This window comes from Pristiophorus japonicus, chromosome 12, assembly GCF_044704955.1.
Source record: "Pristiophorus japonicus isolate sPriJap1 chromosome 12, sPriJap1.hap1, whole genome shotgun sequence".
In the NCBI taxonomy this organism is placed as follows: domain Eukaryota; kingdom Metazoa; phylum Chordata; class Chondrichthyes; family Pristiophoridae; genus Pristiophorus; species Pristiophorus japonicus.
Genome location: NC_091988.1, coordinates 51,287,297 through 51,301,040, shown reverse-complemented (window position 1 = coordinate 51,301,040; position 13,744 = coordinate 51,287,297). Strand labels below are relative to the sequence as shown.

The 13,744-nt window shown below is 43.5% G+C and overlaps 1 protein-coding gene across 1 annotated transcript in view; it reads left to right on the top strand.

The window, feature by feature from the left end:
• Positions 1 to 12,668, top strand: part of LOC139276763 (inter-alpha-trypsin inhibitor heavy chain H3-like) — a 77,605-nt gene extending 64,937 nt beyond the window's left edge. The window contains 3 exon segments of the mRNA XM_070894772.1: positions 9,916 to 10,088; positions 12,308 to 12,419; positions 12,524 to 12,668. Coding sequence (XP_070750873.1) covers positions 9,916 to 10,088; positions 12,308 to 12,419; positions 12,524 to 12,668 — 430 coding nt within the window.
• Positions 12,669 to 13,744: the final 1,076 nt, after the last annotated feature.

The following is a 13,744-nucleotide window of genomic DNA, read 5'->3' as shown; positions in this document are numbered from 1 at the left end:
GCCCTTTGGTAGACATCTATTTTGGTTTATCCTTGGAATTTTTGAATTATATTAGTTACAACATGTGAAGAAAAAATCCGAAGCAAAAAAGAAATATGAATCAAGAAGTCAACATCACGCATACAAGGCTTAATAGCAATATTTCTACAATAACTAACCGAATTGGAGATTCGTAACCGTCAAACACCTGAAGCAAAGCTAATCTGATTGCCATTAATTTCAAAAAATCAAAAAAACTAAGATGATCAATATTATAAAAAATAGACTTTAATCGTGCCTTATCATATCTCTTAGAAATGTCCCAAAGCACTTTGCATACAACAAATTATTTTGCAGTGCTGCTACTGTTGCTATGAAATTCCCTTGTAGGAATGGTCTCTCAGCCAAAGAGAACCACAAGATGTCTATTCAGGCTTAATTTTGGCAGGGCTGGTTGGGACTGGAATAGTAAGTCATGGAATCTGTACTAGCAAAGGTTTTTGACATAACTTTCAAAGATTAGACCAAGTAGAGGGAACAAATATTTGGACCACAGATATTGATGGTATGCAGGTGAGATGATACAAATTGGAGGAAATTTAGCAAATATCATACAGGGAGTGAAACAGACAGGGGAAACCAGAGCAGTGCTTGGAACAGAGAAGATGAGATGAGAGAAGGAGAAATGCACAGCTCTTCAGAATTCCAGCACCATCCTCAAGTGCAGTGCTAGAACTTATTCAAGGATCACAGCACAAATTCAGTCTGAATTTTAAAAAAAACACTCTATCTGATTGAGCCACCTTTAAGAATCACCCCTACCATACTGAATACTTTACCACCTGCCTCCAGAGAACTGAAAAGTTATGGCTTGCTGTGGATAAAAGGGGAATGATTAACAATCCCATTCAGTCTCCAATAAATCTTTTACAGGAAGATACAAGAAACATTGCAATAAATTGAGTAGACTGGAGATATCTGTGACAGACTCGATCTCCTGCAGCATTATAATCCAATAAGACTAGACTAAGGGACAAATCTAGAGGAATATGAGTAGCAGTTGAGGACTCTGCAACTGTTCCAACACCAAGAAAACTAGCAAGAGAGATAGATAATGGGACTAAAGGCAGATATATCCCCTGGACTTGATGGTTTGCATCCTAGGGTCTTAAGAGAAATAGCGGCAGGGATAGTGGATGCACTGGTTGTAATTTACCAAAATTCCCTGGATTCTGGGGAGGTCCCAGCAGATTGGAAAACTGCAAATGTAATGCCCCTATTTAAAAAAGGAGGCAGACAAAAAGCAGGAAACTATAGACCAGTTAGCCTAACATCTGTGGTTGGGAAGATGTTGGAGTCCATTATTAAAGAAGCAGTAGCAGGACATTTGGTAAAGCAAAATTCGGTCAGGCAGAGTCAGCATGGATTTATGAAGGGGAAGTCATGTTTGACAAATTTGCTAGAATTCTTTGAGAATGTAACGAACAGGGTAAAGTGAACCAGTGGATGTGCTGTATTTGGACTTCCAGAAGGCATTTGACAAGGTGCCACATAAAAGGTTACTGCACAAGATAAATTTCATGGGGTTGGGGTAATATATTAGCATGGATAGAGGATTGGCTAACGAACGGAAAACAGAGAGTTGGGATAAATGGTTCATTCTCTGGTTGGCAATCAGTAACCAGTGGTCAGTGCTGTGACCCCAACTATTTACAATCTATATTAACAATTTGGAGGAAGGGACTAAGTGTAATGTAGCCAAGTTTGCTGACGATACAAAGATGGGAGCAAAAGCAATGTGTGAGGAGAACACAAAAAATCTGCAAAAGGACATAGACAGGCTAAGTGAGTGGGCAAAAATTTGGCAGATGGAGTATAATGTTGGAAAGTGTGAGGTCATGCACTTTAGCAGAAAAAAAATCAAAGAGCAAGTTATTATTTAAATGGAGAAAGATTGCAAAGTGCCGCAGTACAGTGGGACCTGGGGGTACTTGTGCATGAAACACAAAAGGTTAGTATGCAGGTACAGCAAGTGATCAGGAAGGCCAATGGTATCTTGGCCTTTATTGCAAAGGGGATGGAGTATAAAAATAGGGAAGTCTTGCTATAGTTGTACAGGGTATTGGTGAGGCCACACCTGGAATACTGCGAGCAGTTTTGGTTTCCATATTTACGAAAGGATATACCGTATATACTCGCGTATCATGCGACTTTTGAAGACCTAAATTGTAACCTAAATTTGGGGGGTCGCATGATACGCGAGATATAAAAATTTGCGGGTGTGAAGTGCTGGCCAAGATTAGGCTGTTAGGCTGTTAAGCAGACCGTATCCACGCTGAATCTCGGCAGGTATCTCCTGGGCTGGATTGCAGCCTCTATTGTCGCTTGTACTGTATCGGGGGGGATGAGAGAGAGTCGCGGAGGTCGGGGGGGGAGAGAGAGTCGCGGAGGTCGGGGGGGGGGGGGGAGGAAAGAGACCGGACCAGATCCAACCTGACCCCCGCTCTCCCGGCAACCCGACCTCCGCTTCCCCCCGGTGACCCAACCCGACCTCTTCTTCACCCCCCCGGCGACCCGACCTCCGCCACCCACAACTCCCTCTGAAGTTTGCTGCATTATTAGAGGCTCCATCTATCTCAGCCCATGCTTCTTTTACCTGCAAACACAGTAGAGGCTGTGGCTGAACGACGCTAGTCAAGCCAGCTGGAACGATTGCTGTATCGGTGTTCGATTCGCGAACAGCTTTCACAGCAGAATCCACTCGATGTTTCATGTTAAGGTCTGTATTCGATCTCAAAAAAGTGACTCGCATGATACATGAGATATATGGTAAAATCATGTTTTGGGGACAAAAATTTAGGGGTCGCATGATACGCGAGATCGCAGGATACGCGAGTATATACGGTACTTGCTTTGGAGGCAGTTCAGTGAAGGTTCACAAGGTTGATTCCAGAGATGAGGAGGTTGACTTATGAGGAAAGGTTGAGTAGGTTGGGCCTCTACTCATTGGAATTCAAAAGAATGAGAGATGATCTTATCGAAACGTATAAGCTTATGAGGGGGCTTGACAAGGTGGATGCAGAGAGGATGTTTATACTGATAGGGGAGACTAGAACTAGAGGGCATAATCTTAGAATAAGGGGCCGCTCATTTAAAACTGAGATGAGGAAACATTTCTTCTCTCAGGGTTGTGGATATGTGGAATTTGCTGCCTCAGAGAGCTGTGGAAGCTGTGTCATTGAATAAATTTAAGACAGAAATAGACAGTTTCTTAAACAATAAGGGAATAAGGGGTTATGGAGAGCAGGCAGGGAAGTGGACCAGAGTACATGATCGGATCAGCCATGATCGTATTAAATGACAGAGCAGGCTCGAGGGGCCTTATGGCCTACTCCTGCTCCTATTGCTTATGTTCTTATGAGACATAAAACAGATTGTAAAAGCTTCTATTGGTATGTAAAAAGGAAAAGATTAGCGAAAGTAACCATGAATCCTTTAGAGGCAGAGACAGGAGAAATTATAATGGGGAGTAAGGAAATGGCAGAGACATTAAACCAATACTTGGTATCTGTCTTCACGATAGAGGCACAGTGGGGAACCAAGGGTCTAGCGAGAATCTGGAACGTAAAGTAATTTTTATTAGTAAAGAAATACTACTGGAGAAATTAATGGGACCAAAAGTTGACAAATCCCCTGGACCTGATGACCTACACTCTATGCTTTTAAAAGAGGTGGCAACAGATTTAGTGGATGCATTGGTTTTGATCTTCTAGAATACCCTAGATTCTAGAACGATCCCTGTGGATTGGAAGGTAGCAAACTTAAACCTGCTATTCAAGAAAGGAGAGAGAAAACCAGGAACTTTAGGCCAGTTTAGCCTGACATCAGTAGTAGAGAAATTGCTAGAATCTAGGGATGTGGTAACAGGACACTTAGAACATCATAATATGATTGGGCAGAATCAACATGGATTTATGAAAGGGAAATCGTGTTTGGCAAATCTGTTGGGTGTTTTTTTTTAGGTTTGTCACTAGTAGGGTGGATAAGGGGAATCAGCAGTTATGTAGTGTATTTGGATTTTTGTTGTGCAAGCTGCAATTTCACTAGTCGTGTGATTAGTAGTTGCCTGCGACGGTTCCTGAGTTAAATACCAAATTACACACCAGACAAATAACAGTATCGTTGATGTTCGTTTAATACAGGAAAAGTACAAGACTCACTACTTATACTCTATAATTCTCTGACACAGAAGAAGTACAAGACTCACCACTTATACTCTATTTAACTCTGCTTAACTCTGCAGAAAGGCATTCCAAAGGGTGTTCCTTTCCACTCAAAATACTCTGTCTGTTCAACTCTGTTTAACTCAACATATTCTCATAGTTACCCAATACGTCCCCGGGTGATCAATCTGGTCCTGACACTGTTCCTTCAAGGGTCACTCCTTGGTCCCTGCTTCTGTTGAGTGTTGGTCTTAGATTCTCACATCCTCGGTTTTCGCTGCTTAGGTGGTGTTTCCCCTCCTGGTTTATACTATTCTATAATCTGTCCCATCTCCTTTGACTACATATTTGTCTGTGCCCTGGTGATTGAGTTATTCTAGCTACAATCTGTCCTATTTCCTTGATTACATTTTGTCTGTACCCTGTTGATTAGTATATTCTAGTTGCTGGCGATGCTAAGGAAGCACAACTAATCAAATTTCAATTGGTAATTCATTTTATGTTCAAGGCACCTTAACCTTACTCTTGGGGGTCTTTCCATTTTATTTTGCCATAGCCTGCATATTTCCATAATTTTCAAAAAGCATTCGATAAGGTGCCACATTAGAAGTTATTACACAAAATTAGGGCTCATGGGGTTGGGTTAATATATTAGCATGGATTGAGGATTGGCTAAAGGACAGAAAACAGAGGTCATTTTCGAGTTGGGTACCATAAGGATCAGTGCTGGGGCATTAACAATTTATAATCTCTTAATTGCTCAGGTGAGGGGACCAAGTGGAATATATCCAAGTTTGCTGATGATACAAAACTAGGTGGGGAAGTAAGCTGTAAGGAGGCTGCAAAGGGATATAGACATGTTAAGTGAGTGGGCAAGAACATTGCAGATGGAATATAATGTAGAGAGTGTGAAGTCATCCACTTTGGGAGGAACAATATATAAGCAGAGTATTTTTTAAATGGTGAGAGATTGGTAAATGTTGGTGTTCAGAAGGACCTTGGTGTGTTTGTACATGAATCACAGAACGTTAAGATGCTGTTGTACAGCTTTCTTGCTCTTTTCACTTCATTGCTTTAAACATCGAATTACACACACACTCAGTTGTAGTAAAGGCAGGATCAGGTCTTTTATTCAGACATTTATACTAAACAAACCAAGTATGAAAGTTACTGAGACATTTCACAAAGGCAGCTCTCTGCTTGCTCCGATTTCCGTGGCTGCTTGTGAGGCACACACCTTCCGAATGTCCAATGTTTAGTGTCTGTGTGTCAAACTCTCATCTTTTTTATACCAAAAAAGCCTTTGAACTTTGTATAGTACATTTAGACAATTAACATGCAGACGATGTAAAATCAAAATGGCATTGTCCTGAAATCACGACTAACTGCTTTCTGAATTACTATATACATAGAAACATAGAAACATAGAAAATAGGTGCAGGAGTAGGCCATTCGGCCCTTCTAGCCTGCACCGCCATTCAATGAGTTCATGGCTGAACATTCAACTTCAGTACCCCATTCCTGCTTTCTCACCATACCCCTTGATCCCCCTAGCAGTAAGGACTTCATCTAACTCCTTTTTGAATATATTTAGTGAATTGGCCTCAACAACTTTCTGTGGTAGAGAATTCCACAGGTTCACCACTCTCTGGGTGAAGAAGTTCCTCCGCATCTCGGTCCTAAATGGCTTACCCCTTATCCTTAGACTGTGACCCCTGGTTCTGGACTTCCCCAACATTGGGAACATTCTTCCTGCATCTAACCTGTCTAAACCCGTCAGAATTTTAAACGTTTCTATGAGGTCCCCTCTCATTCTTCTGAACTCCAGTGAATACAAGCCCAGTTGATCCAGTCTTTCTTGATAGGTCAGTCCCGCCATCCCGGGAATCAGTCTGGTGAACCTTCGCTGCACTCCCTCAATAGCAAGAATGTCCTTCCTCAGGTTAGGAGACCAAAACTGTACACAATACTCCAGGTGTGGCCTCACCAATGCCCTGTACAACTGTAGCAACACCTCCCTGCCCCTGTACTCAAATCCCCTTGCTATGAAGGCCAACATGCCAGATCGTTTAACATACAGACGATGTCATCAAATTATTATTCGCATAGTAACAAGATACACTCAAATACAGGCAATGTCATGAATTACTATACACAACTCAGATTATTCTTACTCAAATACTCAACATACAGATAAATGACCAGCAACTCATTATCCTGAAGTCAAGTCTCACTGCCATAACTCGACTCCCACCATGAAGTACTGTAAACATACAGGTGATCAGATAGACACATTTGAATGGCTAAATGGCTCCATATTGTCTAGCAGCCTGTTTTAATCCAAACTTCAATCTTACAACTTTTAACCCTTTCGATATCTCCAGACTGCGCGAACAAAGCGTTTCAGAAATGCAAGCTTGCGCTCCCACACAAGCAATTAAGAAAGGACATGGTATGTTGGCCTTTATTATAAAGAGATTCGAGTACAAGAGTAGCGATGTCTTACTCCAGTTGTATAGGACCATGGTGAGACCACACCTAGGTACAGTGTACAGTTTTGGGGGGAGAAATTGCATAGTGCCCTTTTTGGGGGAGGTAACAGCTGCAAGGCGGGAGTTCCTGCGGCAGGTGCGTACGTCCCGCCCCGCTCGCGAAATTGGGGTTATCGCCCCCGAGACCAAGTGGAGTGCAAAAAAAGTGCTCCACTTTCTTTCTGGGGCACTAAAGGGGCGGAAGCACAGGGAGAGGGGTGCAACACTACGCGCTGGGATGCATAGAACGGGCCTTCCCCTTCGTGCTCCTGTTCCTCCTCCCTCCTCATCTCCCTTTCCTGAGGTGGTGTGGCTATGTCTGGTGGCAAAAGCTGTTCCCTCACGATGGCCAGGTTGTGCAGCATGCAGCAGACAACGAGGAAAAGGGACACCCGCTCAGCCGAGTACTGGAGGGCTCCTACTGAGTGGTCAAGACTGCAGAACCATTGTTTGAGCACTCCGATGATCTGCTCAATGCTGTTCCTAGTGGCAGTATGGGTGTCATTATATGAGTGTTGGTGTTGCGGAGGGGAGTCATGAGCCAGGTGGAGAGCGGATAGCCCTTGTCTCCTACCAGCCAGTCGCAAGCTTGATGTGGTGGTTGGAAGAGTGCTGGCACACCGGTCGGCGCAGGATGAAGGCTGCTGCCAGGATAGCGGGCATTGACGGTGAGGATTCGCTGTGTGTGGTCGCACACCAACTGCACAGTGAGTGGTAGCCTTTGCGGTTACAGAATTCCTCAGCATTGTTATGCGGTGCCCGCAACGCGATGTGGGTGCAGTCAATGGCGCCTTGCACCATGGGAAAGCCCACGATTCTGGAAAAGCCCACGATTCTGGCAAAGCCACATGCTGCTTCTCTTTGGTGATGGGGAAGGAAATGCAGTCCCTTCTCCTTCTATAGAGTGTCTTTGTGACCCCGTAGATGCAGCAATGCATGGCAAACTGCAATATGTTAGATACGTCTCCTGTTGCAGACTGAAAGGATCCGCTGGCGTAGAAATTGAGGGCGATGGTGACCTTGACTGCCACTGAGAGAGCTGTGGTCACCCTGGTCTGAGGCTGGAGGTCTGGTTGCAGGAGGTGGTAGAGCTCTGTGGCCATGTCCTTGGTGAAGCGGAGCCTTCTCAGACACTGTTCCACAGTGAAATTGATGTAGGAGAAGTGCTCCCGGAAAACCCTGGGAGGGCAAGGTCTCCTGCTGAGAGCCATGTTGACCCTCCTTCCTCTGGCCACATTTTGCAATCTTTCTCTCTGCCTCCGACGTTGGTGCTGGAGGGCGAGGTTGTGTGCCAGTACAGCCCCCATTAAAGTATGAAAATGCAGCATTTTAAAATCTCACCTGAATGATACTTAATAATTTTTATGAGGCAGAAGACTCCAAAGACTGAAAAATGCTTAAAATCGCTGAAAACTGCTGTTTGTCTATCTCAACCTGACAAGCCAGCATTAGAAACATAGAAAATAGTTGCAGGAGTAGGCCATTCGGCCCATCGAGCCTGCAACGCCATTCAGTAATCATGGCTGATCATTCCTTCAGTACCCCTTTCCTGCTTTCTCTCCATACCCCTTGATCCCCTTAACCGAAAGTGCCATATCTAACTCCCTCTTGAATATATCCAGTGAACTGGCATCAACAATTCTCTGCGGCAGGGAATTCCACACGTTAACAATTCTCTGAGTGAAGAAGTTTCTCCTCATCGGTCCTAAATGGCCTACCCCTTATCCTAAGACTATGTCCCCTGGTTCTGGATTTGCCCAACATCGGGAACATTCTTCCCGCACCTATCCTGTCCAGTCCCGTCAGAATCTTATATGTTTCTATGAGATCCCCTCTCATTCTTCTAAACTCCAGTGAATAAAGGCCCAGTTGATCCAGTTTCTCCTCATATGACAGCCCAGCCATCCCTGGAATCAGTCTGGTGAACCTTCGCTGCACTCCCTAAATAGCAAGAACGTCCTTCCTCAGACTAGGAGACCAAAACTGAACTCAATATTCCAGGTGAGGCCTCACTAAGGCCCTGTACAGCTGCATTAAGACCTCCCTGCTTCTATATTCAAATCCCCTAGTTATGACGGCCAACATACCATTAGCCTTCTTTACCGCCTGCTGTACCTGCGTGCCCACTTTCAGTGACTGATGAACCATGACACCCAGATCTCGTTGCACCTCCCCTTTTCCTAGTCTGCCGCTATTCAGATAATATTCTGCCTTCGTGTTTTTGCCCCCAAAATGGATAACCTCACATTTATCCACATTATACAGTGGTAGGATCAAAGAGCTCCTCGACTACAAATAAACCGGATGTTACTGCCTTTAAATACTGCTCCCACAGCGGCCATCTGACTGCATACCGCCTCCGCTTCCTGCCGTTGTTGACGGCAGGCACAGAGGCAGCGGGGAGAGTGAATTTCTGACCCGGGGCAGTAACGGGGCGCTGCACACTTGATGACGTCATGATCAATGGGGTGCTAGAGACCCAGGCAATTAGCGCCAGTGCAAAACTGCTAGGGAAGCTCGCGGGCTTCGGTGAATTTGCCATGCCCGGTCGGTTAACTCCTTGAGCCCCAGTATCTCTCATACTTGGTTGACATGGTTTGATGTTGGCAGCATCTTGAATGAGGAGCCTGCTTTCAGGCTGCCAGGCTCCCTCGCCTTAGCATCTTCCTACTCCCTCCATACATTTGCTCTGATTGCCAGTTACTCTTTCAGATCCCTTTCTGAGTCACATCTGAAGTCCTACACAAAGTGTGCTTTTGAAAAAAAAAGTTAAATTAATATTAAAATACTGAAGTTGCAAGTTGGAAGATGTGCTTTACAGAGTCAGTGGAGCTTAGAGTATGTGCATGAAGGATTCAAGAAGAGGTTGGATGGAGGATGCCCATTAGCCCACGGTAAGAAAGGGTGAGACTGAGAAGCAGGAACATAGGATGGGGTCTGAGGTCTAGGAGCTCTTTGATCCTACCACTGTGCTATCAAGATGGAACAATCGGATTGATAGTCACCACAGACCAGTTGATCATGGCTTCATGGATTGTATTCTTAATATATAAAGGTTATTAAAAAAATGAATTACCTGTACTAAAATGGACAATTTTGAGAGCTTTATTTGCGCTCATTCAGTATCCAGGATATGAGTTTAGACACTGCATAATTTATCATCTCCACCATTTATTTCCTAGTTTCTCAATCTCGATCATGAAAGGAAAGAATCTCACATTAACGATCGGAGATGATGCAACATTTGTTATTGTGCTGCATCGGGTCTGGAAAAATCACCCTCTCCACAGAGACTTTCTGGGATTTTATACACTTGACAGCCACAGGCTCTCAAATATTACCCATGGATTACTAGGTATGTAGAATATCTGCTTCATTACCTGCCCTGTCATCATCATCATCATCATCATCATCATAGGCAGTCCCTCGGAATCGAGGAAGACTTGTTTCCTAAGCATGAGTTCTTTGGTGGCTGTACAGTCCAATATGAGAACTATAGTCTCTGTCACAGGTCGGACAGATAGTCGTTGAGGGAAAGGGTGGGCAAGGAGCCTGGTTTGCTGCACGATCCTTCTGCTGCCTGCGCTTGATTTCTGCACGCTCTTGGCGACGATACTCGAGGAGCTCAGCGCCCTCCCGAATGCACTTCCTCCACTTAGGGCGGTCTATGGCCAAGGACTCCTAGGTGTCAATGTGGATGTTGCACTTTATCAGGGAGGCTTTGAGGGTGTCCTTGTAACGTTTCCTCTGCCTGCCTTTGGCTCGTTTCCACGGATGAGTTCCGAGTAGAGCGCTTGCTTTGGGATTCCCAGGCATGCGGACTATGAGGCCTGCCCAGTGGAGCTGATCAAATGTGGTCAATGCTTCAATGCTGGGGATGTTGGCCTGGATGAGGACGCTAATGTTTGTGCGTCTGTCCTCCCAGGGGACATCAAGATCCACAGCGTGGCCCTGGACAACGTGGACCACTTCCCCTATCTCAGGAGCCTCCTATCAACAAGAGCAGGCATTGATGATGAGATCCAACACCATCTCCAGCATGCCAGTGCAGCCTTCGGCCGCCTGAGGAAAAGAGTATTTGAAGATCAGTCCCTCAAAACTGTCACCAAGCTCATGGTCTACGGGGCCGTAGTAATACCTGCCCTCCTGTATGGTTCAGAGATGTGGACCATGTACAGTAGACACCTCAAGTCGCTGGAGAAATACCACCAGCGATGTCTCCGCCAGATTCTGCCCTGTCATAGTTAAAAACTGAACACCAATAAAAGGGGATATAGTTCTTGTACAATGGTGAAGTGGTTTTACAAATACCTTTGCATCAAAAGCTATAATACTGCAGTACCACATTTATTGATGACTGTGCAGGATGTATGTTCCAAGACCAGTCATTTCCATCCTTCACTGAAACGGACAGTGAATTTGGCACCATATATTCAATCACTGAATCATAGGTTACAGCAAAGATGGAGGTCATTTAGTTTGTCAAGTCCATGTTGGCTCTCCAAGAGCACTACAGCTAGAGCCACTCCTGTGCCCTTTCCCGTAGCCCTGCATATTTTTTTCCTTCAGGCATTTATCCAATTCCCTTTTGAAAGCCATGCTTGAATCAACCGCCACAACCCTTTCAGGCAATGCATTCCAGATCCTAAACACTCGCTCCGTAAAAAAGTTTTCCCTCATGTCGCCTTTGGTTCTTCTGCCAATCACCTTAAATCTGTGTCCTCTGGTTCTCAACCCTTCTGCCAATGGGAACAGTGTCTCTCTGTCTACTCTGTCTAGACTCCTCATGATTTTGAACACCTCTATCAAATTTCCTTTCAACCTTCTCTGCTCTAAGGAGAATAACCCCAGCTTCTCCAGTCTATCCATGTAACAGAAGTCCCTTAACCCTGGAACCATTCTTGTAAATCTTTTCTGCACCCACTCTAAAGCTTCCACATCCTTCCTAAATTGCCGTGCCCAGAATTGGACACAATACTCTAGTTGAGGACAAACCAGTGTTTTATAAAGGTTCATCATAACTTCCTTAATTTTGTAATCTAGGCCTCTATTTATGAAGCCAGTATCCTGTGTGCTTTTTTAACCGCTTTCTTAACCTGCCCTGCCACTTTGAACGATTTGTGCGCATATACCCCCAGGTCTCTCTGTTCATGCAACCCCTTTAGAATTGTACTCTTTAGTTTATACTGCCTCCCCTTGTTCTTCCTACCAAAATGTAGGCTGCGCTATCAAGATGGAACAATGATTAGAATATGCCCATTCCAGACTTTTTAAAATCAATTTTAATCGAATTACTGAATTGACTAATAAATTAATATTATACTGAATCATATTATCACCAAAGCTCTTGTACAAGCAATAGTATTACACAATGGAGAGAAGTGAAATTCTTAGTTTATCACAAAATTGAGCAACAGCTTCCTAACTCTTTCACCACAGTGAATCATTCGGTGTCCCTCAATGATAGAATAAACTAAGTGGTCCATTATTCCCCATGGGCATCCTGCAGTTACTACACTGTACTGTGTATTTGTGACTTTCCAGTCAAATTAATTTACCTTTACTTTGATGCAGGCCAGTTTTACCATGAAGTAAATGCTGAGATATATAACATTCGCCCCGGCTTAGATCAAGGCAAACCTGATGCAACAATGATTGTAAAAGGTCACAAACTCAGAGTAACAAGGTAATATATCCAAGATGGAGAAATGCATTTGATTTGTTCTGTTTAATAGTTGTAATTTTTCTATACATTTCTTACCTGCATTTTATTGATGACTTTAATTTTAGGGGTTACCAGAAATATTACAGATTCGATCCAAAGCGAGGGACCAATATCCCATGCTGGTTTGTTCACTACAATGGGAAAGGATTTATTGATGGAACTCCCACTGACTACGTTGTTTCTTCTTTATTTAACTCGCTGTATCAATAACCTGAGACTAGATGATGAAAGTCTATCCCTTGCATGAATTTATTGTTTAATTAAAAATCAGACAGCTGCACGCTTTTCCTGTCTTTTCAATTATAAATTCCTATGTAAACTGACCATATTTAGCTTATGTGTGTCAAGAATGGAAATGGTTGATGTCAGGTGAGCTCCAATACTGACCGAGTAAAGTAAAAAGCAGCATTTCTGGTATCCATTCTCCCAACAGAAGCAATTATGTATTCACCCTAGGCATCATAAGGTAGTGTAAGCTGGGTTCCCTGATTTAACTTGGGAGAATCACTTTGACACAATAATATTGATTCCAGAGGCAGTGACACTAGCACAGGCACTAGTACAGCTCCAGCATTAATAAAGAATAAAGAACAAAGTGGCCTGGTATTGGATTGGCTTCAGTACTGCTCATTATGATGAAGGAACACTGGGCTAAACAATGGAGTTGGGCAGCTCTAATATGAATATGCATTTGGAAAGATGATCCGTCTTAAGGGTTATCTAGTAATTTAGCAATATCAAGTTAGTTCCAAAAGTATTGCTGGTGGCAGGACAAACTTAATTGTTGCTGCTCAATTTTTAGTTGGTGAGGTCCAGTGGCAACGCTAAACATTATCTCCGGAGCTAACATCAACGACAATTGTGTATCTTCCAGGATAGGGCAGGCTCTGATATAAGGCTTTACATGGGCTCTAATAATTGTACAAATGAATTGACTCTGAAGAAAGATTCTGTGTACAATCACATAAAACATGTTAGCCATGCAATAGGTAATCTTACACATGTAGACAAAAAATAAATCAATTTTATTTCAATCCGTGTATACTGTTATTATTGCTGCGCTTTTTCCGATGGTTTCTGATCTTCCATTAAATAGACTAATATCCCAAAATTTCTCGACAAATAGATTTGCACCTTGACATTAATTTTAGTTATCTAGCTTTTCCTTTTAAATGTGATTTGATCACTGGTTTCATGTTCTATTTATGTGAGCTCCTGTGTTGTTTACTGGTTTGATTTCTTTATTTCTTCCTTCTCTGGATATTTCCCATCACTCGTTAATCTTC